Source organism: Ovis canadensis, chromosome 19 (genome assembly GCF_042477335.2).
Source record: "Ovis canadensis isolate MfBH-ARS-UI-01 breed Bighorn chromosome 19, ARS-UI_OviCan_v2, whole genome shotgun sequence".
In the NCBI taxonomy this organism is placed as follows: Eukaryota; Metazoa; Chordata; class Mammalia; order Artiodactyla; family Bovidae; genus Ovis; species Ovis canadensis.
In genome coordinates this window covers 74815775-74843104 of record NC_091263.1, presented here as the reverse complement: position 1 = coordinate 74843104, position 27330 = coordinate 74815775, and the positions used below count along the sequence as shown (strand labels likewise).

General features: G+C 57.9%; 1 protein-coding gene across 2 annotated transcripts in view; it reads left to right on the top strand.

The window, feature by feature from the left end:
• Positions 1 to 27330, top strand: part of CHCHD6 (coiled-coil-helix-coiled-coil-helix domain containing 6) — a 108526-nt gene that overhangs the window by 53986 nt on the left and 27210 nt on the right. For both annotated transcript variants that reach the window (XM_069562270.1, XM_069562271.1), the window contains exon 5: positions 27132 to 27215. In XM_069562270.1, the coding sequence (XP_069418371.1) occupies positions 27132 to 27215 (84 nt within the window). The remainder of the gene's footprint in view (positions 1 to 27131; positions 27216 to 27330) is intronic.

Here is a 27330-nt window from a genome sequence, read left to right as displayed (position 1 = left end):
GTTTCTCACGTGTGATTTTACTATGAATAGAGAATACATCGACAGTGCTCAGCAGCCAGAGCACAAAATGCCATTCAGCGCTACCTCTGGCTGCCTGGCCTCCTGTCTTGGGGTTAAAGCTGACCGGTTTCAAAGCTGACCCGTCTCTTAGTCGCTTGTCCAGAGGTAGTTGATGCGTTTGCAGGAAAAAGCCCCCGTGGTCTCTTACCCTTTGCCTGGTTCTTCCTCACCTTGGAGGGTTGCCCTTGACCCTGACTGGCCGTCCGCATGTGCAGGGGCCTCGGGGTCCGCATGCCGGGACCCTGGCCGTCCTGTCTGTGTGGACGTTTCAGCCGTGGGGTTCCCCAAGCTTGTGGGGAGGCTGTGCTCACGGGGCAGTGCTGCCTTCCTCCCAGGTCAGCATGGCCTCTGGCTGCAGGGCACGGAGCTCCCAGCTGCGGGGAGACAGGAGGCCCAGTGGGTGCCGTCATCGTCCACGAAAGACAGCTGCTTCTCCACACCTGAGGCCTCGGCACCCCCTGCCCTCCGAGGCCACACTGGGCCAGGTCCTCCCCCAGCATCTCAGGCGGGGTGGGGCGGGCTCACGGATGGACCTGGCTCTTCATTCTGGCAGCACTGCTATCTCGGGACTCACACTCACGTCCCCTTGGCCCGACCTGCGACCCTGCTGCCCTCAGAGCATCGCTGGTGCAGCCGGTGGGTCCTGGGGCTGGTTGCAGCCATCACGGCTGTCCCTGAGGCCGGCAGAGGGCCTGTGCCCCCCGAGAGCAGCTACAGGCCTTTGCTGGGATGTGGGTGCAAGGCCGGAACAGACGTGGTGCTCTGGGATGTCTCCGCTGGCACGGCCACCTCCGAGCTCAGGGCAGGGAAGCAGGGAGCTCTGACGCAGCCAGGGGCCGCCCTGAGACCCAGGGTCCGAGCAGTAGAGCTGGGTCCCGGGGCTCTTGCTTTCAGGGTGCTTCCCCCAGGACTGTGTCCTTCGGGAGAACTCTGTGTGGGTCTACCGGGAGAAGAAGCCAGAAGTGCCTCGCTGGGCTCGGTCGAGTCTGCCTGCGTGAGTGACCGGGCCCGGGCGGCTGCGGCGATGCGGGCGGGCAGCAGGAGCCCCCGGGCACCCCCTGTCTCCCTGAGAGCCCCACCCTCCCCCACTCTGCCCACCTCTCCCCGGACCTCAGTGCTGCCTGCAGCCACTCGGGAGTCAGGTGCGGGGACCCCCGGGCTGGGTGGAGCGGCAGGGAGGCTGCCCACATGCTGGCTGGTGCCCACGAGCCCACAGCTCCTGGCGAGGCAAGGAACAAGCCGAAGATTAATTGCCCTTTTTAGATTGTAATTATGTCGGTCACCAGACCTGTGAACGGTAATTCTCGATTCACAGAGTGAGTGATTGAATAATGAGGGGCCGCCTGCTCGCTGTGCTGGCTGTGCTGGCGTTTCTGCCACGCGGGCCCTTCTGTTTCTCTCGATCTCTGGATGGCGCCTGCCCCCTGGGGATCCTGGGGCCAGCTCTGCCCTGCTGTGTGCGGGCTGGTGGTGTCACCAGTCCTAGAGATGGGGGTCCCAGCCGTGTCTGACTCCAACCTGACGTGCTTCTGATCGGGTCCTGCCGGTCGCAGAAGCCTGCCTTGGCTGATGCCCACGAGAGCCCACGTGTGTGGGGTGGATGCTGGAAGGTTCCGGGAGGCTCGTGGCAGTGGGAAGGCTGCAGGATGGGGAGGCCTGGACGAAGAGCGTGCGCCTGGGCAAGGCTGTTCCTGCGGGGCTCGGGGGGGAGTCTCCCCTGGCCTGGCCGGCTGGCCCCCACTCCAGCGGCGCCCCTTCCGGAGCCAGGGGCGGCCTGTGGTTGACCGTGGCCCCACCACCCGTCCTCCTGTCCTCTGGCTCTTACTAGGTGTCCAGCACCCTGCTGTCCCAGGAGCGCGCCTGAGGAGACAGGCAGGAAGGCCCGATGTGCAGAGACGTCTGCCCCGGGCGGGCCTGGCCCCCTCGGAACACCGCTGTGCACGGCCTGCATGCTGGAGGCCGCGTCCCTCACGTGGACTCTGGGGCCCCTCAGTGCTGGCACCCCGCGGCACTCGGGGCTCCTGGGTGGGTCTGTGCGTGCTGGACCAGGAGTGTGCCAGGAAGTGTGCGCCTCTGGCGGCCCTGCCCTCAGCTCAGTCCTGCGTCCTGTGTGCTTGTCTCTTCCAGGGAGGATCCACGGTGGGAGCCACACATACCCCGTGGTCAGCAGGTGTCTTTTGTGAGAGTTGGGGTGCAGCCTGGGGCCCCAGCAGCTGTGCAGGCCGCCAGGTCAGGCTGGGGCCTCTGTGGTACTCACTGGGGTCAGAGTTACAACCGTGACCCCAGTGTTGAGGGGCTGAGTCTGGGGTTGTGGTTCGTGGAGGCGGGGACCTGACTGCACCTGGGGCTCTGCCTTCCTGCGCGGCCGCCCCGGACCTGTGCTTGACGGGATTCTAGGGATGGTCTGTCCTGTGGCTTTCGTCCACTCGTGTCCTTCCTTCCTCTGGTTTGTGTGTGTGTGTGTGTGTGTGTGTTGCTTTCTGAGGTCGCTCTCTGCTCACTGTCCTTCCTCTGTCTTGTTTGTCTGTGTGTGTTTGTGTGTGTGTCTGTGTGTGTGTCTCTGTGTGTGTGTGTCTCTGTGTATGTGTCTGTGTGTATGTCTGTGTGTGTCTGTGTGTGTGTCTCTGTGTGTGTCTCTGTGTGTGTCTCTGTGTATGTGTGTCTCTGTGTGTGTGTGTCTGTGTGTGTCTGTGTGTGTGTCTGTGTGTGTGTGTGTGTGTCTGTGTGTGTGTGTGTGTGTCTGTGTGGTGCTTTCTGAAGTCGCTCTCTGCTCACTGTCCTTCCTCTCTCGTGTGTGTGTGTGTCTCTGTATGTGTGTCTGTGTGTGGGTGTCTGTGTGTGTGGGTGTCTGTGTGTGTGTCTGTGTGTGTGTCTGTGTGTGTCTGTGTGTCTCTGTGTGTGTGTGTGTCTGTGTGGTACTTTCTGAAGTCGCTCTCTGCTCACTGTCCTTCCTCTCTCTTATTTGTCTGAGTGTGTCTGTGTGTGTGTATGTCTGTGTGTGTGTCTGTGTGTGTATCTGTGTGTGTATGTGTGTCTCTGTGTGTGTGTCTGTGTGTGTCTGTGTGTATGTCTCTGTGTGTGTGTCTGTGTGTGTCTGTGTGTGTCTCTGTGTATGTGTGTCTCTGTGTGTGTCTGTGTGTGTCTGTGTCTGTGTGTGTGTGTGTGTCTGTGTGTTGCTTTCTGAAGTCACTCTCTGCTCACTGTCCTTCCTCTCTCGTGTGTGTGTGTGTGTCTCTGTGTGGGTGTCTGTGTATGTGGGTGTCTGTGTGTGTGTGTGTCTGTGTGTCTCTGTATTTGTGTCTGTGTGTGTGTCTGTGTGTGGGTGTCTGTGTGTGGGTGTCTGTGTGTGGGTGTCTCTGTGTGTCTGTGTGTGTGTGTGTCTGTGTGTGTGTCTGTGTGTGTGTGTCTGTGTCTGTGTCTGTGTGTATCTCTGTGTGTCTTTGTGTGTGTGTGTGTCTGTGTCTGTGTGTCTGTGTCTCTGTGGGTGTCTGTGTGTGTGTGTCTGTGTGTGTCTGTGTGTGTCTCTGTGTATGTGTGTCTCTGTGTGTGTCTGTGTGTGTCTGTGTCTGTGTGTGTGTGTGTCTGTGTGTTGCTTTCTGAAGTCACTCTCTGCTCACTGTCCTTCCTCTCTCGTGTGTGTGTGTGTGTCTCTGTGTGGGTGTCTGTGTATGTGGGTGTCTGTGTGTGTGTGTGTCTGTGTGTCTCTGTATTTGTGTCTGTGTGGGTGTCTGTGTGTGGGTGTCTGTGTGTGGGTGTCTCTGTGTGGGTGTCTCTGTGTGTCTGTGTGTGTGTGTGTCTGTGTGTGTGTGTGTCTGTGTGTGTGTCTGTGTGTGTGTGTCTGTGTCTGTGTCTGTGTGTATCTCTGTGTGTCTTTGTGTGTGTGTGTGTCTGTGTCTGTGTGTCTGTGTCTCTGTGGGTGTCTGTGTGTGTGTGTCTGTGTGTGTGTTTGTGTGTGTGTCTGTGTGGGTGGGTGTGTGTGTGTGTGTGGGTGGGTGTCTGTGTGTGTGGGTGTCTGTGTGTGTGTCTGTGTGTCTTTGTGTGTGTGTGTGTCTGTGTGTGTGTCTGTGTGTGTGTGTCTCTGTGTGTCTTTGTGTGTGTGTCTGTGTGTGTGTGTGTGTGTCTGTGTGTGTGTGTCTGTGTGGTCCTTTCTGAAGTCGCTCTCTGTTCACTGTCCTTCCTCTCTCTTGTGTGTGTGTGTCTCTGTGTGTGTGTCTGTGTGTGTGGGTATCTGTGTGTGTCTGTGTGTGTGTGTTTGTGTGTGTGTGGGTGTCTGTGTGTGGGTGTCTGTGTGTGTGGGTGTCTGTGTGTGTGGGTATGGCTTTGTGTGTGTGTCTGTGTGTGTATCTGTGTGTGTTTGTGTGTCTCTGTATGTGTGTCTGTGTGTGTCTGTGTATGTCTCTGTGTGTGTGTCTGTCTGTGTGTGTCTCTGTGTCTGTGTGTCTCTGTGTGTCTGTGTGTGTGTGTCTGTGTGTGTGTGTGTGTTGCTTTCTGAAGTCACTCTCTGCTCACTGTCCTTCCTCTCTCTTGTTTGTGTGTGTGTCTCTGTGTGGGTGTCTCTGTGTGGGTGTCTGTGTATGTGGGTGTCTGTGTGTGTTTGTGTGTGTGTCTGTGTGTGTGGGTGTCTGTGTGTGTGGGTGTGTCTTTGTGTGTGCATGTGTGTCTGTGTGTGTATCTGTGTGTTTGTGTGTCTCTGTGTGTCTCTGTGTGTGTGTGTGTGTGTCTGTGTGTGGGTGTCTTTGTGTGGGTGTCTGTGTGTGTGTGTGTCTGTGTGTGTGTGTGTGTGCGTGTCTGTGTGTTGCTTTCTGAAGTCGCTCTCTGCTCACTGTCCTTCCTCCGTCTTGTGTGTGTGTGTCTGTGTGTGTGTGTCTGTGTGTGTGTGTGTCTGTGTGTCTGTGCGGTGCTTTCTGAGGTCGCTCTCTGCTCACTGACGCGGTGTGACATCGGCGGTGTCCCCACGCACACCCGGGCGCTTGGCTCGCCCCCATGGCTTGCCGCTCTCACTCTGCAGCCTGCGCTGGCCCTCCCCCGACCAGGTGCCGGCGGGTCCTTCTCTGTATCTGTGAGTCTCCTCTTCCGCTTTGTCCACTAGTCTGCTGTATTTTTTAGATGCCTTGCCTTTCACTGTCTCACTTAGCAGGACGCTGGGCCCGTCCATCTTGCAGATGGTGGAGCTCCACTCGTGTGTGTGACTGAGTTGTGTTCCACTGTGTGCGCACCACGCCACCTTTACCTGCTCCTCTCAGGGACGCTCAGGTTGCTGCCAGACCTTGGGGGTTGTTGATGCTGCCGTGAGCATGGGTCTGGGCGCATCTTTTCAAGTCGGTGTCTTTGGTGCCGCCTTTTCATATACCCAGGAGTGGAGTAGCTGGATCGGGTGGAAGTTCAGCTTTTCATTCTTCGAGAGACCCTCAGACTGCCCTCCGTAGGTGCGCCAGCTTGCATCCCGCCCAGCCGTGTGCAGGGGCTCTGCTCTGCATGCCCGCTGCGGCCTCTGTTGCTGGCTCTTTTTGGGGTGGCCGTTCTGACAGGGCTGCGGTGGCGCTCACTGTGCTTTTGATCTGCATTCCTCTGATGACTAGCAGGGCTGAGCATCTTTTCATGCGCCTGCCGGCTGTTTACGTTTCCTCTCTGGAAAAATGTCTGTTCAGTTCTGCGCAATTTCTTAACCAGGTTGTTTGTGCTTCTGGTGTTGAGTTGTATGAGCTGCTCATACATGTTGGATATTAACCGCTGTTGGTCGTATCCCTGGCAGATCTGTTCCCCACGCAGCAGATTGTCCTCTGTTTTCTTGTTTTGCCAGTGGTTTTCTTTGCTGTGTCGAGACTTTGAAATTTAAGCAGGCCCCATTTGTTGTTTGTTTATTTTTACTTTTGTTTCCTTTAGGAAAGAGATCTAAAACTGCTGTGATGCCTGTCAGTCTTCCGCCTGTGTTCTCCTCTAGGAGTTGGTAGTGCCTTGTCTCACATTTAGGTCTTTAATCCATTTTGAGTGCATTTTTGTATACAGTGTTAGAGAATATTGTAATTTCGTTCTTTTGCATGGAGCTATCGGGTTGTCCCCGCACCATTTATTAAAGAGCCTTCCTTTTCTCCACTGTATATTCTTGCCTTCTTTGCGGTAGGTTAACTGACAGTGGGCTTATTTCTGAGCCCTCTGTCCTGTCACACGGACCTCTGTGTCTGTGTTTGGAGTGGCCTTTTTGGCTTCTTGGCTGAGCAGCATGTGGGATCTTAGTTCCCTGACCATGGGTAGAACCCATGCTCCCTGCAATGGAAGCCTAACCCTGGACCAACAGGGAAGGCCCGTGTATCTGTCTTTGTGCCGGTACCAGTGTTTTCAGCACTGTGGCTTTGTGGTGTCATCTAAAGTCATGGAGCGTGATTCCTCCAGCTCCATTCTCTTCTCTCGACATTGTTCTGGCTACTCAGGGTCTTTTGGGTTTTTATGCAAATTTTAAAATGGTTTGTTCTAGTTCTGTGAAAAATACAATCAGTATGTTGCTAGGGGCTGCGCTGAGTCTGCAGCTTGCTTTGGGCAGTATAGTCATTCTGGCACCGTTCCGTCCGGAACATGGTCTGTCTCTCCGTCTGTCTGTGTTGTCTTCATGTTTACGCGTCAGTGTCTTCTGTATTTTATTTTTTCCTCTCTGCAGACTCCTTCCCCTTAGCTTGCATTTGCCCACGATTCCCGAAGAGCCCTAGTTTCTACCCACCTCTAGTGGTGTGGACGCTGCGCCTCCCCATCTACTGTCCTTGTGATTGTGTGTGTTTAATAAATCTAAATTCTGAAATAATCTTAGTTCAAATAGAAGTTGCAGAAACAGTGCAGAGATCCCACAGTCCTCCCCAGTGATGACGCTGTCCATGCACCGCAGCCCGGGGTCTCTCCTCCTCAGCACAGTGACGTTTGGGACTGGACAGGCCTTTGTTGGGGGCAGCGTCCTGTGCCCGGTGTGATGTTTAGCAGCGCCGCTAGCCTCCACCCATTGGGTGCCAGTGGTGCCCACAGGTAACAAGCGAAGTCGTCTCAGGTGCTCCCGTGTCCCTAAAGCCCCAGCGGAAACTTCTCTGTGTTGGTCTCCTTTGCTGTTCTCAGGAGTCGCTGCTCACTTCCTGGCTGGAGACAGCACTGTGACTGTGGGTCAGAAGTCTGGCGTGGCGCCAGGTTCTGGGCTTGGTGTCCCCGGGCTGTGACCACAGTGCCAGCCGGAGCCTCGGTGCTTCTCAGTCCGGCAGCAGGCATCCGGCAGCAGGCACCGGCTCCCTCGTGGGCTTGGGTCTCCACCAGCTGGTAAAGGCCCCGTGCTTTTAAGGGTTCCTGTGGTGGCCCTGGGCCTGCCAGTTAGTCCAAGGTGACCCCTCCCATCCAGCCTGGGGGGCAGGGTGTGGACACGGTTGCTGGGTCCACCCTGTCAAGACGGCAGGAGTCATAGCCAGGAGGATGCGCTGCCCGGAAGCCTCAGCTGGCCCTGACCTCCTGCAGGGCCTTCAGCTCTCACACGCACTGCTTGCTTACGACACTGCGGGGTTCTGGTGTACAGGTCTGCCAAAGCTTATCGGGAGTATTTAGCACACACACATTTTCACGTAACCACTCCCACAGTCAAGGACACAGAGCTGTCCCATCAACCCTGTAAACCCCCTTCCTTCAGCCCTGAGGCAGGAACCCTGTGTCTCTTGTCTGTGGAGCATCATTTTTTCACGTTGCGGCTGTTACGGAAGTGGGATTCTGCGTGTGCCCCCTTTTGAGGTCGATTTCTATTCCGCTGTGTACCGCCTCCGAGACCCCCCAGGTTGCCGAGCTCGTCGGCCTGTGTGATTGCCGAGTGGCGCTCCACCATTTGGCTGTGTCAGATTGTGGGCCTGCTCGCCTGTTTGAAAGCCATCTGAGTTTTTTGACTTTACAGATAGAGTTTGTATATACATGCCCAGGGTTTTGTGTACACCTGACTTTCTCCGCCACAGATATGCAGGAGGGGATTGGTGCGCCATCTGCTGAGTGTGTGTTCAGCGCTGTAAGGCACAGCCAGGCTGCTTTCCCAGGTGGCTGTAGCATCTAACCTTCCTGATGGCCGTGTATGGGTAACCAGTCTCAGTATATGCCTCCGGTGCGCGACACTAGCAGTGTTTAAAAGAGAAGGGTGTCAGGACATGAAACGCTGGCTGTCTGGTTGATGCACACAGGGGGTCGCGGTGCTATGTGGGCCCCAGTCACTGAGGACGCTGCGCATTTTCCCGCGTGCTCCCAGCGTCTGTAGATGCTCCGTATGCGCGCCCCAGTCACTGACGGCGCTGCGTGTTTTCTCACGTGCTGACGCTGCGCGTTTTCCCACGTGCTGACGCTGAGGGTTTTCCCACGTGCTGACGCTGAGGGTTTTCCCGCGTGCTCCCAGCGTCTGTAGATGCTCTGTATGCGCGCCCCAGTCACTGAGGACGCCGTGCGTTTCCCCACGTGCTGACGCTGTGCGTTTTTCCACATTCTGGCGCTGCGCATTTTCTCACGTGCTGATGCTTTTTTCCCACGTGCTGGCGCTGCGCGTTTTCTCACGTGCTGATGCTGTGCATTATCCCACGTGCTCCCAGCGTCTGTAGATGCTCTGTATGCGCGCCCCAGTCACTGAGGACGCTGCGCGTTTTCTCACGCGCTGACGCTGAGGGTTTTCTCACGTGCTCCCAGCGTCTGTAGATGCTCCGTATGCGCGCCCCAGTCACTGATGGCGCTGCGCGTTTTCTCAGTGCTGACGCTGCTCGTGTTCCCACGTGCTGGCGCTGCGGGTTTTCTCAGTGCTCCTTAGTAGCTTCGATGCTCTTTGGGAAGGTGTCCATTTAAGTCTTATGTCTGTTTCCTAATTGGATGGTTGATTTTTTCACTGTTCAGTTTACAGAGGCCTCTGCATGTTGTCCTTTATCAGATACGTGATTTGTGAACATTTCTCTCATCACCGTCTTTCAGAACAAAGCTTTTAAACTTTGATAAAGTCCAGCTCATGAGTTTTTTCTTTTATGGATTATGCTTTGATGTCATATTTAAGAACTCTTCAGCTAACCCTCGGTCATGAAGACTTGTCTCCTGTATTTTTGTTTAAAGGGTTATGGTTTTGCGTTTCAATTTAGATCCGTAACCTGTTTTCAGATTTTTTCATAATGAGTGAGGGTTGATCTGAGTTTCGTTTCTGTGCCCTAACCCTGCTCTGTGGACCCCACAGGCCCACTTGCCGGCCTCCTGGCGCCAGCATCGTAGCGCTGCAGGTGGGGTGTGGAAGCCTCACTCGTTTACGTGGGCTTTCCCGCCCCTTTAAGGAAATTGCTTACATGTATGTTGAGAACCACCTCGGTGCTGCAGTGTTTACTCTCAAATAACCCCTGAAACCTGAGAGGAGAAGCACTCGCCTCCTGGTTCCGCTCCTCCCCTCTCTCCATCCCTGGTGCCCCAGCCTCCCCTCAGCGTCCCTCCCTGCCTTCCTCACTCCCTTCCCCTCATCCCTTTCTCTCCACGGTACCTCCTTCCTTAAGACAAACTCCCTCTGACAGAGCAGATGTGCGGGGACAGGTTCTTTCCAGTCTCCTTCCCTGACTGGGTCTGTTTCTGCTTCATTCAGAAGGCCCTTTGATGCCAGCATCAAGGTTCACGGCTTCTTTCCTCTCAGCGTTTGGGAGACGTGCCACCGCTTCCTGGCCCCTGGTTTCTGGTGAGAACCCACTGTTGCTTCAGTCATTCTCCTGAAGGTAGCATGCTGTTTATCTGTGGCTACTTTCAAGATTCTTCTGTGTCTTTAGTCTTCAAAAACTTGGTTGTGATTTGTCTGGGAGTGGATTTCTTTAGGTTCACCTGGTTTCAGGTTGATTCAGCTTCTTGAGTCTGTAGGGTATTTTTCCGCCAACTTTGCCAAGTTTTAAATCATTATTTCTGCAATATTTTTGAATCACACACTTTCTTCTTTCTTTCTGGGACTGTATTTTTTTTTGCGTTGCTTTTTCCCGCAGTTTTCATTCTAAACCATGCTTTTTAAAGTTACAATTTTAAAACTTTCTCATGTAAAGATATGAATAAAGTTTGTAACATCCAAACTTTTTCTGAAAGAATACCTTGATGAAGTAATTCCAGCAAAAGTGGTAGTGAACCTGATAAAATATAAACGGGCTAAAATGTTAGTGCTTGTTTACTGGGTAATGTAGACTCATACAAAACGTGTACACACACGCCCACCAGGCACACAGACACACGTGTGACTCATAAAACGTGTACACACGCCCGCCATGCACACACAGACACGTAACTCACACAAAATGTGCACACACACGCGCCCACCATGCAGATGCAGACACAGACGTGTGTCTAACGCATATGAAACGTGTGCACACGCCCACCATGCACACACAGACACGTGTGACTCATATAAAACGTGTACACACGCGCCCGCCATGCACACACAGACACACGCGTGTAACCACTTCTCCGCCTTCTGGTGTCACCAGTGAGACCTGACGATTGTGATCCTTCCTGTTCTTGTTCTTTCCACAGCAGACTTGCTTTAAGCTGGTTGTATTCCCTGTTGGTTTCCCGACTGTAATGTCCTGGACTAGGGGGTGTCCTGTTCAGCTTGGTAAACCTAGTCTCTGTTGCAGTGCTTGGTGAGTTGGACATCAGCAAGCGTTTGTTACATTGGGTTAAAGCGTGGAAAACAGACGCATCAGGAGACACGTCAGCTGATGTGCTGGGTCCTCTGGTCTCCTTTAGCTCCGTAGAGGTGTGTCCGTCATGGGGGCTGAGGGCTGGCCCCCACAGTGGCCTTGGGTGTGCGTCCTGCCGCCCTGGAGCGCGAGGTCTGTGCACAGGAGTCGCTGTGACCCAGGCGGGCCTCGGCGGGAGCCTGGGTGCGCGGCGTCCGAGGCGCGCCGCATCTTGGGAGTGAAGCCCGAGGGAGGGAGTCCTGTGTGACGCACTTGACGTGTTACCTGGGACTCAGTCAGTCGCCGTCTTTTCTCCTGTTCTTTTCAGCTTGTATTTCAGGAGCTGGAGAATCTCTCTCTGGCTGATTCATGTATTGGGCACCTCAGAGTTGCTCGTCTCGTCAGATTTTTCCAGAGGGGCCGAGCACAGAGGGGGGTGGGAGCGGCATGTCCAGGCAGATCGGGGGTGGGTGGGGTGGGTGGGGGGGGCCTTTTTTCTGGCCTGGTGAGGGCGAGGATGCAGGGGGTGGGGCCTTAGCTCTGGCCTGGTGAGGGCAAGGCCTGTGCTTTCCCAGCAGGCGTGGGCTTCCCTGGCTGGGATCGCCCCGTCTGGCAGGTGGTGGGGCTTGGTTCCCTGAGCGGTGAGTGGCCCACAGGCAGGAGGCCCTGGGGCCCACGGCTCTGGGACAGCTGACGGGGGGGCGACTGGCCTTGGCTTGCCAGCTCATGGCCCACGAGCCCCCTCACCAGCCAGACTCACGAGCGCCAGCCAGGTGCAGGGCGCGTGGGAAGCGGTCTCGCTGTTCCCGCTGCCTCGGGGGTTTGCCAGATGGATTTTCCTCAGTCCGTTTTTTTTTAATGAAAAGCTTTCCCGGCGGCTGTCGGAATGCCACGTCCAGGGCACTGAGAGTCACCAGAGAGGGCCCAGGTCTCCGTCCTGTCGGCCGCCTGCAGTCTCTCGTCTGTGCCCCGCGGGTGAGGCAAGGCCACTCCCCAGGCTGGGGATCCATGGCCCCAGTGTCTGTGCCTCTTCCCTGCTGGGCCGGGTCAGCACCGCCGGGAGGCTGGGCCAAGCCGCGGCTGCTCAGCAGGCTCAGGCCCATCCTGGGCACGTTTGCCTCCCCGCCTGCAGACGGCCTGGGGGCCTGGCGCAGGGTCAGGTGGCTGGACCTGTGGGGGGCAGCGGCCGAGGGCTGGAGCAGGGACCCTCTTCCCTCTGCTCACAGGCATCACGAGGCCCTCTGTCCCGGGGGTTGGGGATGAGTTGCCCTCCTGTTCTGCGGATGGGCGCCCTGGGGCTTGACGCCAGCCCCGCTCCTGCTCCAGGCTCTGCCGAGGGAGTGTGTCCCCAGAGACCCACTGATCTCACAGAGTGCCCGCTGCCCTCGACCCCACAGCCTGACTTCCATCACATCCGTTGGCTGCGCCGGCTGTGCCCCTGCCCTGCGTGTGTTTTCTAAGAGGAGATAAATGGAGGCACGTGAAGTGGTAGCATGTCTGTGCGGGCCCGGTGAGCTCGGAGACCAGTCACCATGGCAACCTGGTGGCCTTCACACTTCGGTGATTAGGAGGACGGCCTCTCCTCTGCCCACATGACAGCTCGGCTGTGGCTGCCCGAGCCCGGGCCACGGCCTGGAGCCCCGTTGGCTAGGGCGGGGAGTTGGGTGGGGGGCGCAGAGGCAGCCTGGCCTGCACCCTGCCTCCCCGGCTCTGAGCCCGCTCTCCGGGATGGCCTGGCGTCACCTGTGGGCCTGGGGAGGCCTCTGAGAGCAGACTGAGCTGCCAGCCGCAGGGCTGCGTCTGCTCCGGGGCCTCTGGGGAGGTGGGGCAGGTGCACGGATGGGGTTTGAAGGCTGGGCCTGGCAGGTCAGCCTGCAGCTGCTGGTGTGGTCCGGGCAGCTCCGGCATCTGTCCCTGTGTCTGTTTCTGCTGGCTCTGCCCGTCCTGCAGGGCTGGCCTGCCCTGAGCCCCTCAGCACATCATAATGGTAGCGGGGCTGCAGGCTCTTCCCAGAGTGCCTGCAGACCAGCTGGGTTCCGGGTCCTGGACCCCTGACCCCTCATCCATGGGTGGCGTGTGGCTCTCCTGTCCCTCAGGCTCTGCGCTGTGTGGGGGCGGTTCCAGCTTCAGTGGGCGGCAGGGCTGGAGCGGCGTGACCAGGAGCAGGACACCCTCAGCCGCAGGCCCTTCCCGTGACGAGGCCGCACGGGCGGGGCTGTGACGGTCGCCTGCCTCATGGTTGCAGGCAGCAGCGCTGACCGTGCCGTCCAGCCTGTGCTCCTCAGCCCTTGCTGCCAAGTGGCCTGAGATCACGCTGGCCGCCCCTGACTGAGGCTTCTGGGGTGTCTGCATCACAGGGGTGTCTGTGTGTGTGTGAGAGCGCCTGCCTGTGGGTGTGTGCCCACGGCCCCAGCGGCCCCAGCGCCACATGCGGGGAGCCCCCGCTTGCAGCTCAGGCCCAGAGCGTGGCCGTGGTCCTGGGGCTGCGGGCCCGGCTCCAGCTCTGACTCTGGAGGGGCTCCCTGCCGCGAGGGAGCCATGGGTCCAGCCAGCGGCAGGCGCCTGCCCGGCCAGCTCCTGGGCTTCCTCCGTCACAGCAGGCCATGCGGCTCAGGGGAAGGAGCCAGCTTGGAGGCCCGCCTGGGTTCCGATCGCGGCCCTGTCCCTCGCCAGCCGTGTTGTTGGGGTGGCGGGCGCCTGGGAGGCCCTGCGGTCCTGTTTCCACGAGGACCGCTTCTCCAGGGAGCTGCCCGCCCTCTGCCGGAGGCTCTTATTCTAACGAGCTGGCCACCTTCTTAACTGGCCAAGGGCTTTAAATACATGTATATTCTGTTAACGTTGAGTGTATGTTTTACTGCAGCATAGAAAGGGGCGTGGGGATCCGGTCGGCACAGGGCTCTGCCCAGGTGTGAGCATGCCTGGCTGAAGACCTGGCTCAGCTGTGCATCACGAGGGCCCCTCGACCCCGCCTGGCCAGAGGTGCCTGCAGAGGACGCGGGCCGCCCTCCCGCCCTGGGGCCCCTCTCCCCAGCGCGCTGTGCTCCCTGCGCTCTCCCGTCGTGCTCCTGGTGCTGTCTCCCTGCCTGCAGGGGCCACTGCTCACGGCCAGGCCGCGTGTGGACACTCAGTTGTTTCCAGTTTGGGTCCCAAATGGGTGACGTAGGAGCGAGTGTTTCCAAACCTGTGCTTTGTGGCTGTGAGCGCTGGTTTCTGGTGCTTTACCCAGAGTGGGATTGCCGCCCAGTCCTTTTAACGGCTTGCGTGGATCTCCAGGCCCTCCAGCAGCATGTGAGCTCCTAGGCTCCGGTCCTTACCCACCTTTTTTTTTTTTTAAAGTCAGATGTTTTATTCTGGAAAGCACGCATGCACTCAGTTCAGAACATTAACCTGGGAGTGAACGGAGGAGCAGACCAGCTACTGACCGTCGTGAACCGGCTCTCCGCATCCCTTAGTGCCGGGTGCTGCCGTTGGGGCTCTTCCGGCGGTGCAGCGCGGCTCTGGTCTGCATTCACTGCCGCTTATGGGGGCTGAGCACCTTTTCAAATGTGTATTGGCCATTTAAATAGCCTCTTCTGTGAAATGTCGCTTCAGATTTGTCACCTATTTAGGGAAAAACTGGGCCCTCTTTTCCATCAGTCTGCAGGCGCTCTCTGCGCGCTTTGAATCAGCCTTTGTTGAAGGGGCACAGCGTGCGCCTCCGCTCCCAGTCTGGGGCCTGCCTCTTCACTCGCGGAATGATCTCTTTTGTTAAGTCCCGTTGTCAGATTTTGCTTCTGCGTTTCTTTCTTTTTGTTTTCTGTCTAGAACATCTTTGCTTATATTGGGTCATGAAGATATGTTTCATTTTTTGTTTTCTTCTAGAAGCACTTAAAAAAGGCCAGCTTATTGTAGGAATAATTCACATAAAATTCACCCTTTTAAGGCATGCAGGTTATTGTTCCTAGCAAACAGTATTCATAGAATTTTGGAGTAATCATCACTGAGTCTAGAACATTTCACACCATCCCCCCGAACCATTACCGTTAGCAGTAGTGCCCTGTTCCCCCAACCCCCATCCCTAGGAACCACTGATATACTTTCTGTGTCTATGGATCTGGACATGTCGTGTAAACAGAATCATGTAACGTGTGGTCTTCTGTCTGGCTACTTGAATCGCGCATAATGTATTCAAGGTTCACGATACTGAGGCATGGATTGCTGTTTCCTCTTTATGGCCGAGCAGTGCTCCGCCGTGTGGACAGACCACTGTTTACTTCTCTGCTCTTCAGCTGATGATATTTGGATTGTTTCCATAGTCTGGCTACCCTGGATAATGCTTATAAGAACATCCAAAAATGGCTTCTTGCTGGACACGTGTTGGCAACTCTCACCTCTCTCCTCCTGGGGCTCTCCCATGCTGTCCCCGTTTCAGCTCCTCTCCAGCGTGTGGGTATGGCTTGCTGTACCCTGGTCGGCCTGTGTCACTGTCTGAGCTCTGGACTGAAGCTGCCCTGGTGGGCGTGAGAGGCAGCTCTTTGTATTTCATATGCTCATTGGCCGTTTGTGTGTGTTCTTTGGAGGAAATGGCACCCACTCCAGTGCTCTTGCCTGGAAAATCCCATGGACGGAGGAGCCTGTAGGCTACAGTCCACGGGGTCGCAGACTGAGCGACTTCACTTTCACTTTGAAGAAAAGTTTATTCAGATCGTTTGCCTTTTTTATGTTCGAGTTGTAGGAGTTCTTTCTGTGTTCTGCATACAAGTCCCTTATGAAATAATAATTTGCAGATGTTTCCACACATTCTGTGCCTATCTTTTCACTTTCTTGGTGATGTCCTTAGAAACTAAAAGGTTTTAAAATCTGACGAAGCTCAACTGACCTGTTTTTTCCTTTGACTGTTTGTGGTTTTGGTGTCATGTCTGAGGATCTGTTGCCAAATTAAAAGACATGAAGGTGTGCCCTTACATTTTCTTCTAAGAGTGGTGGAGTTTTAACTCTTAGATTTGGGTCTTTGCTCCGTTTAGGGTTCCTGTGTGGTGTGAGGTAGGGGTCCAGTGCCCTTCTCTTGCTCGTGGATGTCCTGCTGTGCTGGCATCATCCTGTCCCTCTGAGGGACTGTCGCTTCTGTGTCATGTGAACTTGGCACCCTTGTTGAAATCAGCTGACTGTAAAGATGAACCTTCATTTCTGGGCTCTGAGTTCCTCCAGTTGGTTTATATGCCTTCGTATCACCACCGCAGTCTTAGCACTGAGCTTGTGGAGAGTTCTGAAGTCAAGAGGTGTGAATCCTCTGACCTTTTCTCTCTCCTTTGACTCTGGGATTCCCTGAGATTCCATGTGAATTTTAGGGCATATTTTTATATTTCTACAGAAGAAAAAAGGCAGCTGAGACTTTGATCGGGATTCTACTGATGCTGCGTGTGTCTCAAGCTTTAAAAACCTTTCTCGTTAGGCCTCTAATCCAGCGTGAATTAAAGTCTTTGAAAGGTGCAGGTGGGATATGTATTTATTTGGAAGCTTGTTCTTCCCTCTTGGGCTGCAGGAAGACCTCTCTCCAGCGGTTAGCTGTGCCGCGGCTGTTTGTGGACTCTGTTCAGTCGCTTTCTGTGCTTGGGTCAGCAGTGCCCCTTACTGTTGTGGCTGTGTGGTGGGTCTGATCGTCTTGTCTATTAGTCATCCAGCTTTGTTGTTTTCATGATTATCTGGCTTTTCTGAGCATTTCTGTATCAATGTTAGCATCGGCTTGTCGGGCTAACACCTGTCGGTTGCTTTGGAGAGAGCTGCAGCCGCAGCGGTCCCGGTCTCCAGTCTTCCTCCCCGCTCTCCCTGTCTCTCACCCTGCCTCTGTGTCTAGGCCCCTCAGAAATGCGCCATAGGTTTCTGTGCAGTGAGACCAGATCTTTTCTGTTAGATTTATGTTAAAAAATTACTGGGTATTTTATATTTTTGGATGCTAATGAAAGTAGTATTGCTTTTCTTCTTCGTTTATTTTTAAACTTCATTACTGATGTATAGAAACACGATTGACTCTTGTACATTGGCCGTGCGCCCTGTGGCTCTGGTGAACCCACCTGTTGCTGTGTTGGTGTCAGTCTGTCTGCTGAAGTGCCGTGTCCTTAGCTTTTCCTGCACAGTCATGTCACCTGAGTGTCGTGGCAGCTCTGCTTTTTCCTTTCGAGTTCCAGGATGGGAATTTTAAACATTTTCATTGACTTTCTTGCCTTGTTGTACTGGCTGGACCTCCAGTACAATTGAGAATAAAGATGGTTGTCGTCATTGTCTCGATAGCTATTCTCTTGGCTGTGGGTGTGGAGGGATGCCCAGCGTCTCACCATCAAGTCTGATGTGAGGGCAGGTTTTCTGGGTGCTCTCTGTCACGTTTCTGGGCTGAGTTGCAGTTCTACCGTGAGTGTGTCTGGAGTTTTGTCGGTTGCTTTTTTGAATCTGTTCATGCCCGTATGTTTTTCCCCTTTATTCCATTACTGTGCTGAATCGCACCTGATGGCTTTAAGGCGAGATTCCTGAGGGTCATTCGGGTGGGAGCAGCCTCTGTCCTTGCTGCCTGGCTAAACTTCTGCTTCCGACCTGGGCCCTTCTGAGGGGTCTCTTCCGTCTCATGCACAGCTTGTCGGGGTGGCTGGTCCCTGAGGAGCAGTTCCAGCGCATGGGCTGTGGGTGGCCTGTGTCCCGGATGCCGGGGGCTCCAGTAGCGGGTGGGGCTGGCAGGGCCCTCTGCACGCTCCTGGAGCCCTGCCCAGAAAGGCCTGCGGGCAGCTTCAGCCAGGCCCCATGATTGCTCCCCTGTGAGCTGAGCCTCTGCCTCCGTCCCTCTCGGGACCCTCTGTCCCACACACCTGGATGCCGTGCCGGGCGCTCACTGTCCCTCACAGCCCCTGGGAGACGTGTCCTCCCTGCCTGCAGCCTCTGCTCAGAGGGGTCCATCAGGGCTACGGCCCGGGCCCGCCTCCTTGTCTCTTGGGTGAGCTGGACGTTGGCCATGGGATCTTCCTCTTCTTTGCCGCCAGCTTCCAGCTCCAGCAGAGACGGGCCTTCAAGGGGGCGGTCCTGAGTGTCCGTGTCCCTGCCTCCCATCACTGAGGCCCCGCCCACCCCTATTGCGTCAGGCCTCCCCCGCTGCCCCTCTGAGGGGTAGGTGGGCAGGATGCCCGCAGGCCTCAGGCTCCTGGAGGTGCCCCGTCCCCAGAGGGGCGCTGGTCAGTTCCCTCTGCTTCCTGGGTCCCCGGGAACAGGACGCAAGTGACCCGCACTGGCAGCCTGACCTGGCGGGGGGCTGGTGTGGGACCAGGTGACCCCAACTGCTGCAGGCCAGAGAGGAGGACGGGCCACACAGGGCAGGCCCGGCCAGCGCGGTCTGCGTGCTGGACCTCTGGCTTCCGGGTCATCCCTGTGGGTGGAGCAGCTCGCAGACCCCGCCCTCAGGAGTGTTCCCCGGGACCCAGGGTAGTCCCTGCGTGGGGGCCCGGGGAGTGAGGGGAGGCGGCAGTGTCCACGACTCACACACACACGTGTGCACACGCCCACACACGGTCGGCTCTCAGCAGGCTGACAGCCCGCGCTCACTCCCAGGGCAGGGAGCTCCCCCGGGGGGCGGGCTGCACGCGGCAGGTGCTGTGGCTGCATCTGCCCCCGTTGGGACGGCGCGCCTCCCGCTGGCCCGGGTTGGGGGCCCCTCCTGTGGGTGGACGGCGCGCCTCCCACTGGCCCGCGTTGGGGGCCCACTCCTGCTGGCCCGGGTTGGGGGCCCCTCCTGTGAGGGGAAGGTCTGCACCGCTCGAGACGGTGTCGGCATGTTGGCTCTGAGCAGCTCCGAGCAGCGGCAGCCTTGAGTGACCGAGGCCTGGCCTGTTGCAGCTCTCTGGCCTGTGTGGCTCTCTGGCCTGTGCGGCTCTCTGGCCTGTGTGGCTCTCTGGCCTGTTGCGGCTCTCTGACCCGGGCCCTGCGGAGCAGCAGGGGCCGCTAGTCTCCCCGGCTGCCCACACGGGGACTACCCTGGGTCCCGGGAAACACTCCTGAGGGCAGGATCTGCGAGCTGCTCCACCCACAGGGATGACCCGGAAGCCAGAGGTCCAGCACGCAGACCGCGCTGGCCGGGCCTGCCCTGTGTGGCCCGTCCTCCTCTCTCTGGCCTGCGGCAGGTGGGGTCACCTGGTCCCACACCAGCCCCCCGCCAGGTCAGGCCGCCAGTGCGGGTCACTTGCATCCTGTTCCCGGGGACCCAGGAAGCAGAGGGAACCGATCAGCACCCTGTGTGTGCACGGGGCAGTCCCGGGGAGGGGCTGTTTGCTGGAGAGCAAGTGGGTCAGCTCCCTGGAGACTCTTGAAGGCTGTGGCCTTCTGTGGGGGCCTGAGCTGGGCTTCTGATCACGTGAGCCTGTCAGTTTAGTTCCTAGGGCGTGTGGTCGATGCCTGCCCACCAGGTGCCCTGCTGGACGGACGGGGCTCGGGCCCCTCCTGCGAAGTGCGGATGTCTGCAGGGGCATCGACAGGTCAGGGCGTACAGCGATGCTTGGGAGCCGGTGTGCTGGGCGTCCAGGCGGGCGTGGGGGGTCTGGTTGGCCGAGAGGGGAATGATGACAGCCCGGCCTGACGCGGCCGTGAGACCCGCCCCGCTGAGGGGGCAGGGCGGTGGAAGGGAGGCCGGCCCGGGTCCAGGGCTGGGGCCTTCAGCGCCTGAGCCAGGTGCCCGCCCCACTGAGGGGGATGGCACGCCCCTGCCCCCACCCTCCAGGGTGTGCGTTTCCCAGGGGCAGAGGGTCCAGGAAGGCAGTGCCTGGGTGAGTCTGCCTGGCTGGCCGGCGGGGCGCAGAGGAAGAGGTGCCCTGCTGGAAGAGCGGAGCCCAGGGCCCAGCCTGCCTGGAGGGGGCGGCATGCTCAGGAGCCGGGGTCCCTCAGTGCCGCAGCCGTCACCTGGCAGGGCCCGGGGTTCTGAGCAGACGCCCGCACGCCCGCACCTTCCCTGGCCTCAGCGGCCAGCTGAGCGGCCTCCGTCCCGCGCCCCCGAGGCCCCGCCAGCGCTGGGGTCGCTCCTCCAAGTCCCCACACCCTGTGGTCGCGCCCGTCATGGGGCCGGTGGTGTGGGGGCGGCGCTGCCCGGAGCCCGCGTCTCTCCAGGGCCTGGGGACAGGCACAGGCTCGGGGCGTGACCAGGGCCCCTACGCCCGTCCAGCACGTCCGGGGCTGCGTCCCCGCCTCTTTGCTCTGAGGAGCTGTCAGCTCACATCCGGCGGGCAGGTGCTCCGGGAGCCTCCGCAGGGCTGGACAGGGGTGGGCCCCTCGCCGGCGGCCGGCTCCGCCTGGCGCCTGGGTCCTCGGTCCACGGCCCGGCTCCGTGCGAGCGCCCCGGCCCAGGCGCGGGCGGTGTGGGCGGGTCTCTGGGCCCCGGGCGCCCCCCCCGCCCCGCCCCTCGAGCCTGCCCATCTGCAGACACCGGGGCAGCGCCGCCCTGCTGCCGCCCTGGGTGAGCGGGCGGGGCTGTTCTCCGCGCTCCTCCGTGAGACGTGCGCGGCTGAAGGCCGCAGGCTCCTCCGTGAGGCTCCGGGCTGCCCTTGAGCAGAGGCAGCCCTCACAGCCACTGCGGACGCTGTGTGCCCGACGAGAGGGGTCAGGGGTCAGCCGTCCTCCTGGGCAGCAGCCGTCCAGCTCAGCTTCTGGGAGCTGGGTTAAAGCATGAATCAGTCCGATCGTACCAGGGTCCTGCTCAGAGCTCTGGGCTGGCTTGGGTCAGCACATCTGGCCTCCCCCCACCTTCCTGCTCCCCGGGCCAAGCCCGCAGCCTGTTGCCGGGGAGGCTTCTGCCTCCCTGGTGTGGTCCTGGGGGCCGGGGGAGAGTCCGTGACGGCAGCATCTCATCTCTGCGCGTCCTCGCTGGGTGGCTCTGGGAGACTTCATCACTTTGTGCCTCGGTTTGCTTGTCTGTTAAATGGGTTTACTTGGTCCCTCCTCACCAGATGATTGGATGAATTGGAGAAGCGCTTGAGGTGCTGTCTGTTGACTTTTTATACAGGGCCACCGCTTTTTGCTGCCTCAGCCCTGTCGCTGAGGAGTCACCTGTGATCCCCGTCTCTGTTGTAACTGAAGTCGTACCTTCCGCCCCGTGTCTGGGTGCTGCTGAGAGGCAGTGGGGGCGGGGCGGTGGGTCAGATGCGGGGTCACGCAGGGGAGCCAGCCTGCGATTCCCGGGCTGGCTCTCCTCTTACTGTGCTGCTGCGAGCCTGTCTGCCCTGCAGGCACCCTGCTGGCTCAGCTCTGTGTGTTTTCAGAGGCGCTCGTCTCTGACTGTGACGGGGGTTTGTCTGTGTTCTGTGGTATGTCAGGTCTGATTTACGTCTTTGGGGTTTCTGTTATTAGGTGCGTTGTTATTGTTCAGGCCCTCAGTCGTGTCCGACTCTTCGCGACCCCATGGACTGCAGCATGTCAGGCCTCCCTGTCCATCACCAACTCCTGGAGTCTGCTCAAACTCACATCCATCGAGTCAGTGATGCCATCCAACCATCTCATCCTCTGACATCCCTTTCTCTTCCTGCCTTCAATCTTTCCCAGAATCAGGGTCTTTTCCAAGGAGTCAGTTCTTCTGACTCCAAAGTATTAGATTTTCAGCTTCAGCATCAGTCCTTCCAGTGAATATTCAGGATTGATTACTTTTAGGATTGACTGGTTTGATCTCCTTGCTGTCCATTGTTCGGTGCTCATCCCAGGGACGGGGGAGCCTGGTGGGCTGCCGTCTATGGGGTCGCACAGAGTCGGACACGACTGGAGCGACTTAGCAGCAACAGCAGCAGCAGCCTTCTTTATGGTCCAGCTCTCACATCCACACATGGCTACTGGAAGAAACTACTAGGTGTGTAGACATTTGCGGTCGTTATCTCTTCTTGACTGACTGTCTCTGTTATGACTGTGAACTTGCCTTCTTTATATTGTGTCTGGTAATGTCTTTTGTATTGACTTCTCCTTTATCTGATGTTAATACAGCTTCACCAGCGTGCTGACACTTAGTCTGCCCCTGTATCCTTTTCCCATTTCTAAGACCCTTTTTGCATCATTTTCATCAATAACGTAGAGCTGTTCTGCCTTTGCGTGGGGGTGTGTGGTGAGCAGAATAACGGCCCGCACAGATGTCTGTGCCCTGACCCCCAGGCCTGTGATGATGACCTCTCGCCTGGTGACTGGGGCTGTGCGATGTGACTGACCTAAGGGCATGTGACGGGGAGAGGGCCCTGCATTACCCTGGGGAGCCCAGTGTCCTCATCAGGAAAGAGGGGACAGGACAGGCAGAGGAGGAGGCGTGATGGCATCTCAGCGGTGTGGGCACCGTGAGGCCAGGAGCCCAGAAGCAGAGGCGGCCGCTGGGTGCCGGGCAAGGTGAGGAGACGGCCCCCCCGGAGCTGCCAGGAGGAAGCGGTCCTGCTGACGCCGCAGTTTCAGCCGAGCGAGGCCCCCGGACCCTCTGCCCTCCAGAGCTGCGCGGAGCCAGTCTGTATTGTTTCAAGCCACTGAGTGTTTGGTGAGTTCTTGCAGTAGCAACAGGAGGCTAACAGGGTAAGCGTGTTCAGCGTGATCCTTGGTGTGAGTGCCCCTAAGTCCGCCGTTTGCTGCTTGCTTTGTTTCTTCAGCGGCCCTTTGCTCCTCTGTGGCTACTTTCTTGCAGACTTTTTCGAGGGAGATGGTGGAGATGAATCAGTATATTTTAGGGTTTCATTTTATCTTCTCTCCTGACTTTTTGTTTGTGCCTTTTTTGGTTACATTTTTAGTGGTTATTCTCAAAATTACTTTTTAAAAAAAGACTGTGACAATCTATGCTCAAAAAATGTTCGGTTGCTCCAGGAATTATTTAAGAACTCACAGAAGCGCCCTGCCTGGGATTTCCTGAGCTTCTCAGATCTGTCTGTGGCGTTTAATTAGTTTTGGGGGATTCTCGGCCTTCACCTCTTCGTTTTCTTGGCCGTCTTTCTCTCCTGCGGGGACTCCGATGAGCGCGTGCTCTGCCGCCTGGTGCTGCCCCACAGAGCTTGGGGGCCTGTTTCGTTCTGTCTCTCCTGCTTTGTCTGCTTCTGTTTCAGCCTGAACAATTTCTGATGACTCATCTGCATGCTCCTGGGCTCTTTGCTCTGCCCGCAGCCTGCTAATGAACCGCAGTCTCCCGCATTTCCCTTCGGTTCGGTTCTATAGTTTGGGTGCTGTCAGTGGCGGTGGAGGAGGGGCCTCTGAAGACCCCCTCTTCCATGAAAGCAGTGAAGATGCTCAGAGCCTGTTTTTTCAGAACTGAAAATTGACCAAAGGCTTATAGCCATCCAGAAGCGGTCGTTCAGGAAATAATGGTGAATCGCAGTAGGACAGCGAGGCTTGTGGCATTTTAAAATGTGCTGTTCCCATCCTTCTCTCCCCGGCTAAGCAGGGACCTGGAAAACCAGCACACGTGTTCATGGTGAAACCCAGCAGCCTCGGCAGAAGAGGGCTGTGTGTGTTAGGCCCTCTGTCGTGTCTGAGTTTTTCGGACCCTGTGGACTCTAGCCCGCCAGACTGCTCTGTCCATGGGATTCTCCAAGCAGGAATTCTGGAGTGGGTAGCCGTTCCCTTCTCTGGGGGATCCCTCCAACCCAGGGATTGAACCCAGGTCTCCGGCATTGCAGGCAAATTCTCTACTATCTGAGCCACTAGGGAAGCCCAGAAGGGACTGGGAAAGGACTGGAGTCCTTCAAAGCCCCGTCCCCAGAGGTCAGCATCCTTTTTCCTGCTTGGGGGTTTCCCGGAGGACCCCACTCAGAAGGCTAGCCTTATCGGCCGTCACTCAGGTTGCCCAGTGGAAGCAGCCTTTCCCCGGGGGGCGTTTGCTGTGAACCGTCGAGCCCGTTGTTGAACACTGGCTGCCTGACAGGTGGGGGACAGTTAGGTGCAAACAGTAGGGTGACCCAGACGCTCGGGAAGAACAGCTAGAGAAAGGGCGGACACAGAAGGCTTCGAAAGCTGCTGACGTTTTCCGGGGAAGTTGGAGGCCGCATGCTGGGTTGGGCGGTGCTTGGGGAGACATCAGGGCGTGCACACTCAGACACGTCACGCCAGACGGTCAGAGGCCGCGGTCAGAGACAGGGTCTCGAGGCCAGCAGGGGCCAGCAGCCTCGGCGAGGGGGCGCCCGCCTCCCCATGGGACGTCTCTACCGCTTCCCCTGTGGCGCCCACCCTTTCCTGCTGGATTCCCCGGCGTGGTAACCATGGTTATTTTAGAGCCCCTCCGCATTAACTTCAGCATCCGGACCGTTGTCGCAGCTGGCTTTGTTGAGTGTTTCCTCTTGTGGTGCGTCTTTATTGTTTTGTTTGTGTGTTTAAGTTTTTGACTGAATGCTGAGCCTTTTGCGTAAACAAGTCAGAGTGGTGGGCCCTGCACTGTATATTTATATCAGTGAAGGCTTCCTTTCGTTCTGTGAGGTCCTCGGTGTGGGGGGCTGAGCCTCTGATGGGTGGCATGTAGTAGGGTTTCCCTTTTCTTTTCCTTTATCCAAAGTGGAATTTTTTTCTTTAAGGGTAAGATTATTTGGTTTGCATTTTATATTAATTATTGACAGATAACAAGTCACACGCTGAGTGGTTTTAAGCAGTGACCACGTGTGACGGCACAGTGCCCACGGGGCTGCACTGGTCGCAGCGCGGCCCCTGCCCTCGCCTCTCGCGGCCGCAGTCCTGTCCTGAGCCCGCCAGGCTGCTGGGCCGAGGCTTCTCAGCTCCGCACTGTGGGGTTGTCCCCAGAAGGCAGCTCGTGACCCCAGGTGGGTGGGCTCCACGTCTGTGGGCGAGTTGGGGTTTCTGGACCGGGACCACGACCATGGCCTCCCTGGAGCCTGCCACCTCCCGCCCAGCCACCGCTACGTGTCAGGGTTTGGGGGTCACTCTGGGGCCGAGCGCAGGGCCCCAGGACCCTGAGGACCCTCCCAGAGGCCGCGACCCCTTGCGTGGGCTCTTCTCTCCTCGCCCCCCTCCCCTCCCCTCCTCCAGCCCCCACGCCCGCCCCCCCATCTGCTCAGAACGCCCCGTCCCCTCCTCCTCTGCTGCCGCCCAGTGCCCGCATCCTGAGCAGACACGGGGCCCTGGGCTCAACTCTGCGCTCTCCAAGTCTCCCAGCGCCCCTGTCCCGACATCCTGGGGCCCTCGTCTCTGTGCTGAGGCCCTGTTTCCTCTACTGCCCTCAGCTTGGGGCTTGTCTTAGGCGTTTGACTCCTTGCTTTGAAGGAATTCTAATTTATAATGTTTGCCTGTGTAGAGGCTTGCCTGTTTCATAGTTTCTTCTTTTTTAATGAGAGGTTCATGTACCTTTTTAAGCACCTTAAACTCACATGTTCAAATTCCTTTATCAACTGGAAATTTGAACACTGGGTGAATATTTGATAATGTCAAGTAATTCATTGTTTTTTCTTGGTATGCAGTGCTGCTGGTTCTGTTTAGGAAAATAGAAGTCCTTATCTGTTAGAGAGATACTGAAGTGCGTGCGTGGGGGTGGCCTGCTGTAGGGGCCTGGGGAACAGAGGTGGGCGCCAGGGCCGGAGCAGGATCTCCCCTCGTTTACCCTCCGATGCTCAGTGACGACTGTCTGGCTTTTAAAAGTATTAACACTTATATTACTCAATATATTTTAATATTACTGTAATATCTGGGTTTATTTAATGTTATTTAATGCATAACACATTTTCACATAATAAAAGTTTTGGAAGTCCCGTCTCCCGGCGTCCCGCCCCGTCTCGGCGTCCCGTCACGTGTGTCTGCAGTGGCTGCTGGTTTGCTGGCAGCCTTTCTGAGCTTACACTTCCTCACGTGTTTGGCGTTTGGTTTGCAGGCTTGTTTTGAGCCACAGGTTTGATTGTGGCCTTTCTTTCTCTGTTTTCTTGTCTCGTTGCCAAGCATGTTCATGGTGGCCTATACCTGGCCCGGTGCAGGCCCGTCCCGCGCTGCCCAGGTATGGCCTGGGGTTCACGGGCCTGGAGCCTGGGCGTCTGGGCTGAAGGCAAGTTCAGGCAGACTGAGAACCATGGCCGATGTGGGATCCTAAGGATTTTCTCAGCAGCTTCTTGTTCCGGGGGAGCCCTGGGCTCTGGGGCTGAAGTTGGCCCCCGCCCAGCCCTGCCCAAGCCTGCGGCTCCCGCCTCCCCAGCCTGCGTGCCCGTCTGCTGCTGGGTGTTCATGTCTTGGCTATGCACACGGCCTGGCCGCGTGGTTGTCCCCTCCGCGTGTTTGGAGCACAGAGGCGCACTGAGCGTGCTCCCCTGCCCCCTGACTGCACCGCGCACCATCCCCACCCTTCCCTGCCCTTCCTGGACCGCGGCCTGTGAGCAGGGCCTGCACAGTGGGGACACTCTGCTTCCATGCTGGGCAGAGCGCGCTTCATTCCGTGCTTCTTCCCAGAAGACGGTTGGGAAGCGCCCTTAGGGACAAGATGGCCTCTGCAGTTGTCTGTTTCCTGTCCACTGGGATCTGAGCCTCATGAGGCCAGCACCTTCCCCGCACCCCCGCCCCTTCCCGGGGGACCCCGCCCCTCCCCGGCCTGGCTGCTTCTCAGGCCTGCTTGTCACATGGCACTGTCCACGTTCCGCTCTGACCTGGGGCCACGGCAAGCCCGCTGTGGACTCTGTCGTGTGTCCCCCAAGCCCGGGTCCCTGTGTGGCCGCTGGTCCGGGCGCCGTCTGCTGCTCTTTCTGCAGCCCCTGTGCCAGGCCAACCCTCGCCATTCTCAGGCAGAGGTGGGCTGGAGTCCCTGACCCGGGAGGGCCCAAGGGCTCTGGGGACACGGCCTCCCCGCAAGGAGCAGGATGCAAGTGCTTGTCCCGGCTGATGCAGCATCCCCGTGCCAAGGCCTGCCGGCGGTCGGGGGCTGTTGAGGGTCCCCCGGCTGGGTGAGGGTGAGGAGGGGCTGGCCGGGTAGCTCGGCCTCAGCCCGCTGTGACCCTGGGAGGCCCTCGCCCGTGTGCACCGGCCGTTCTCTTTGCTCCCTCAGGAGGCGGAGGGCAGCTGCCCCCGAGACGTAGGACGCTGGGTTCCCACGCTGCCCCCTTCAGATCCCCGGCCCCAGACGCAGGGGCTCTGCTCGGCAGGAGGAGATCGGGCGCGATTTGGCGGCGTGTGTGCAGTGCTTCCATCCCAAGAGCCTGGGGTCCCATCTGCCCAGACGCCATCCCCGCCCCCCCGCCCCAGCCCCGTGGGTTTGAGCTTCCGGCCGTGCTGAGGCCCCTCTGTCTCTGCGTCGTCACGGGGTCTGGTCACCCTCCTGCCTGGGGAGCCTGTGGGCACCTGGCCGGTGCTGGGAACATACTTGCCCGTGTGGGTGCCGCAGGGTCCTCCCTGGATGGCAGCTGGTGGCCTGGCACGGTGTGGGCTTCGGCTCCTAAGTCGCCGACAGCTGACTGGGTTCTGCTCTCCCCGCAGGCCAGGGAGCTGGAGAGCCAGGAGGCGGAGCTGAGACGCCGCGACGCCTTCTACAAGGAGCAGCTGGGGCGCCTGGAGAGGCAGGTGGGTCCTGCAGGTCCAGGGAACTCGCCCCCTCGGTCTGCTCTGGGAGGAGCCTTGCGTGCAGTAGCCTCATGTGGTTGCTGATTCTCCTGGGGCCGGCTGTCAGCAGCCCATC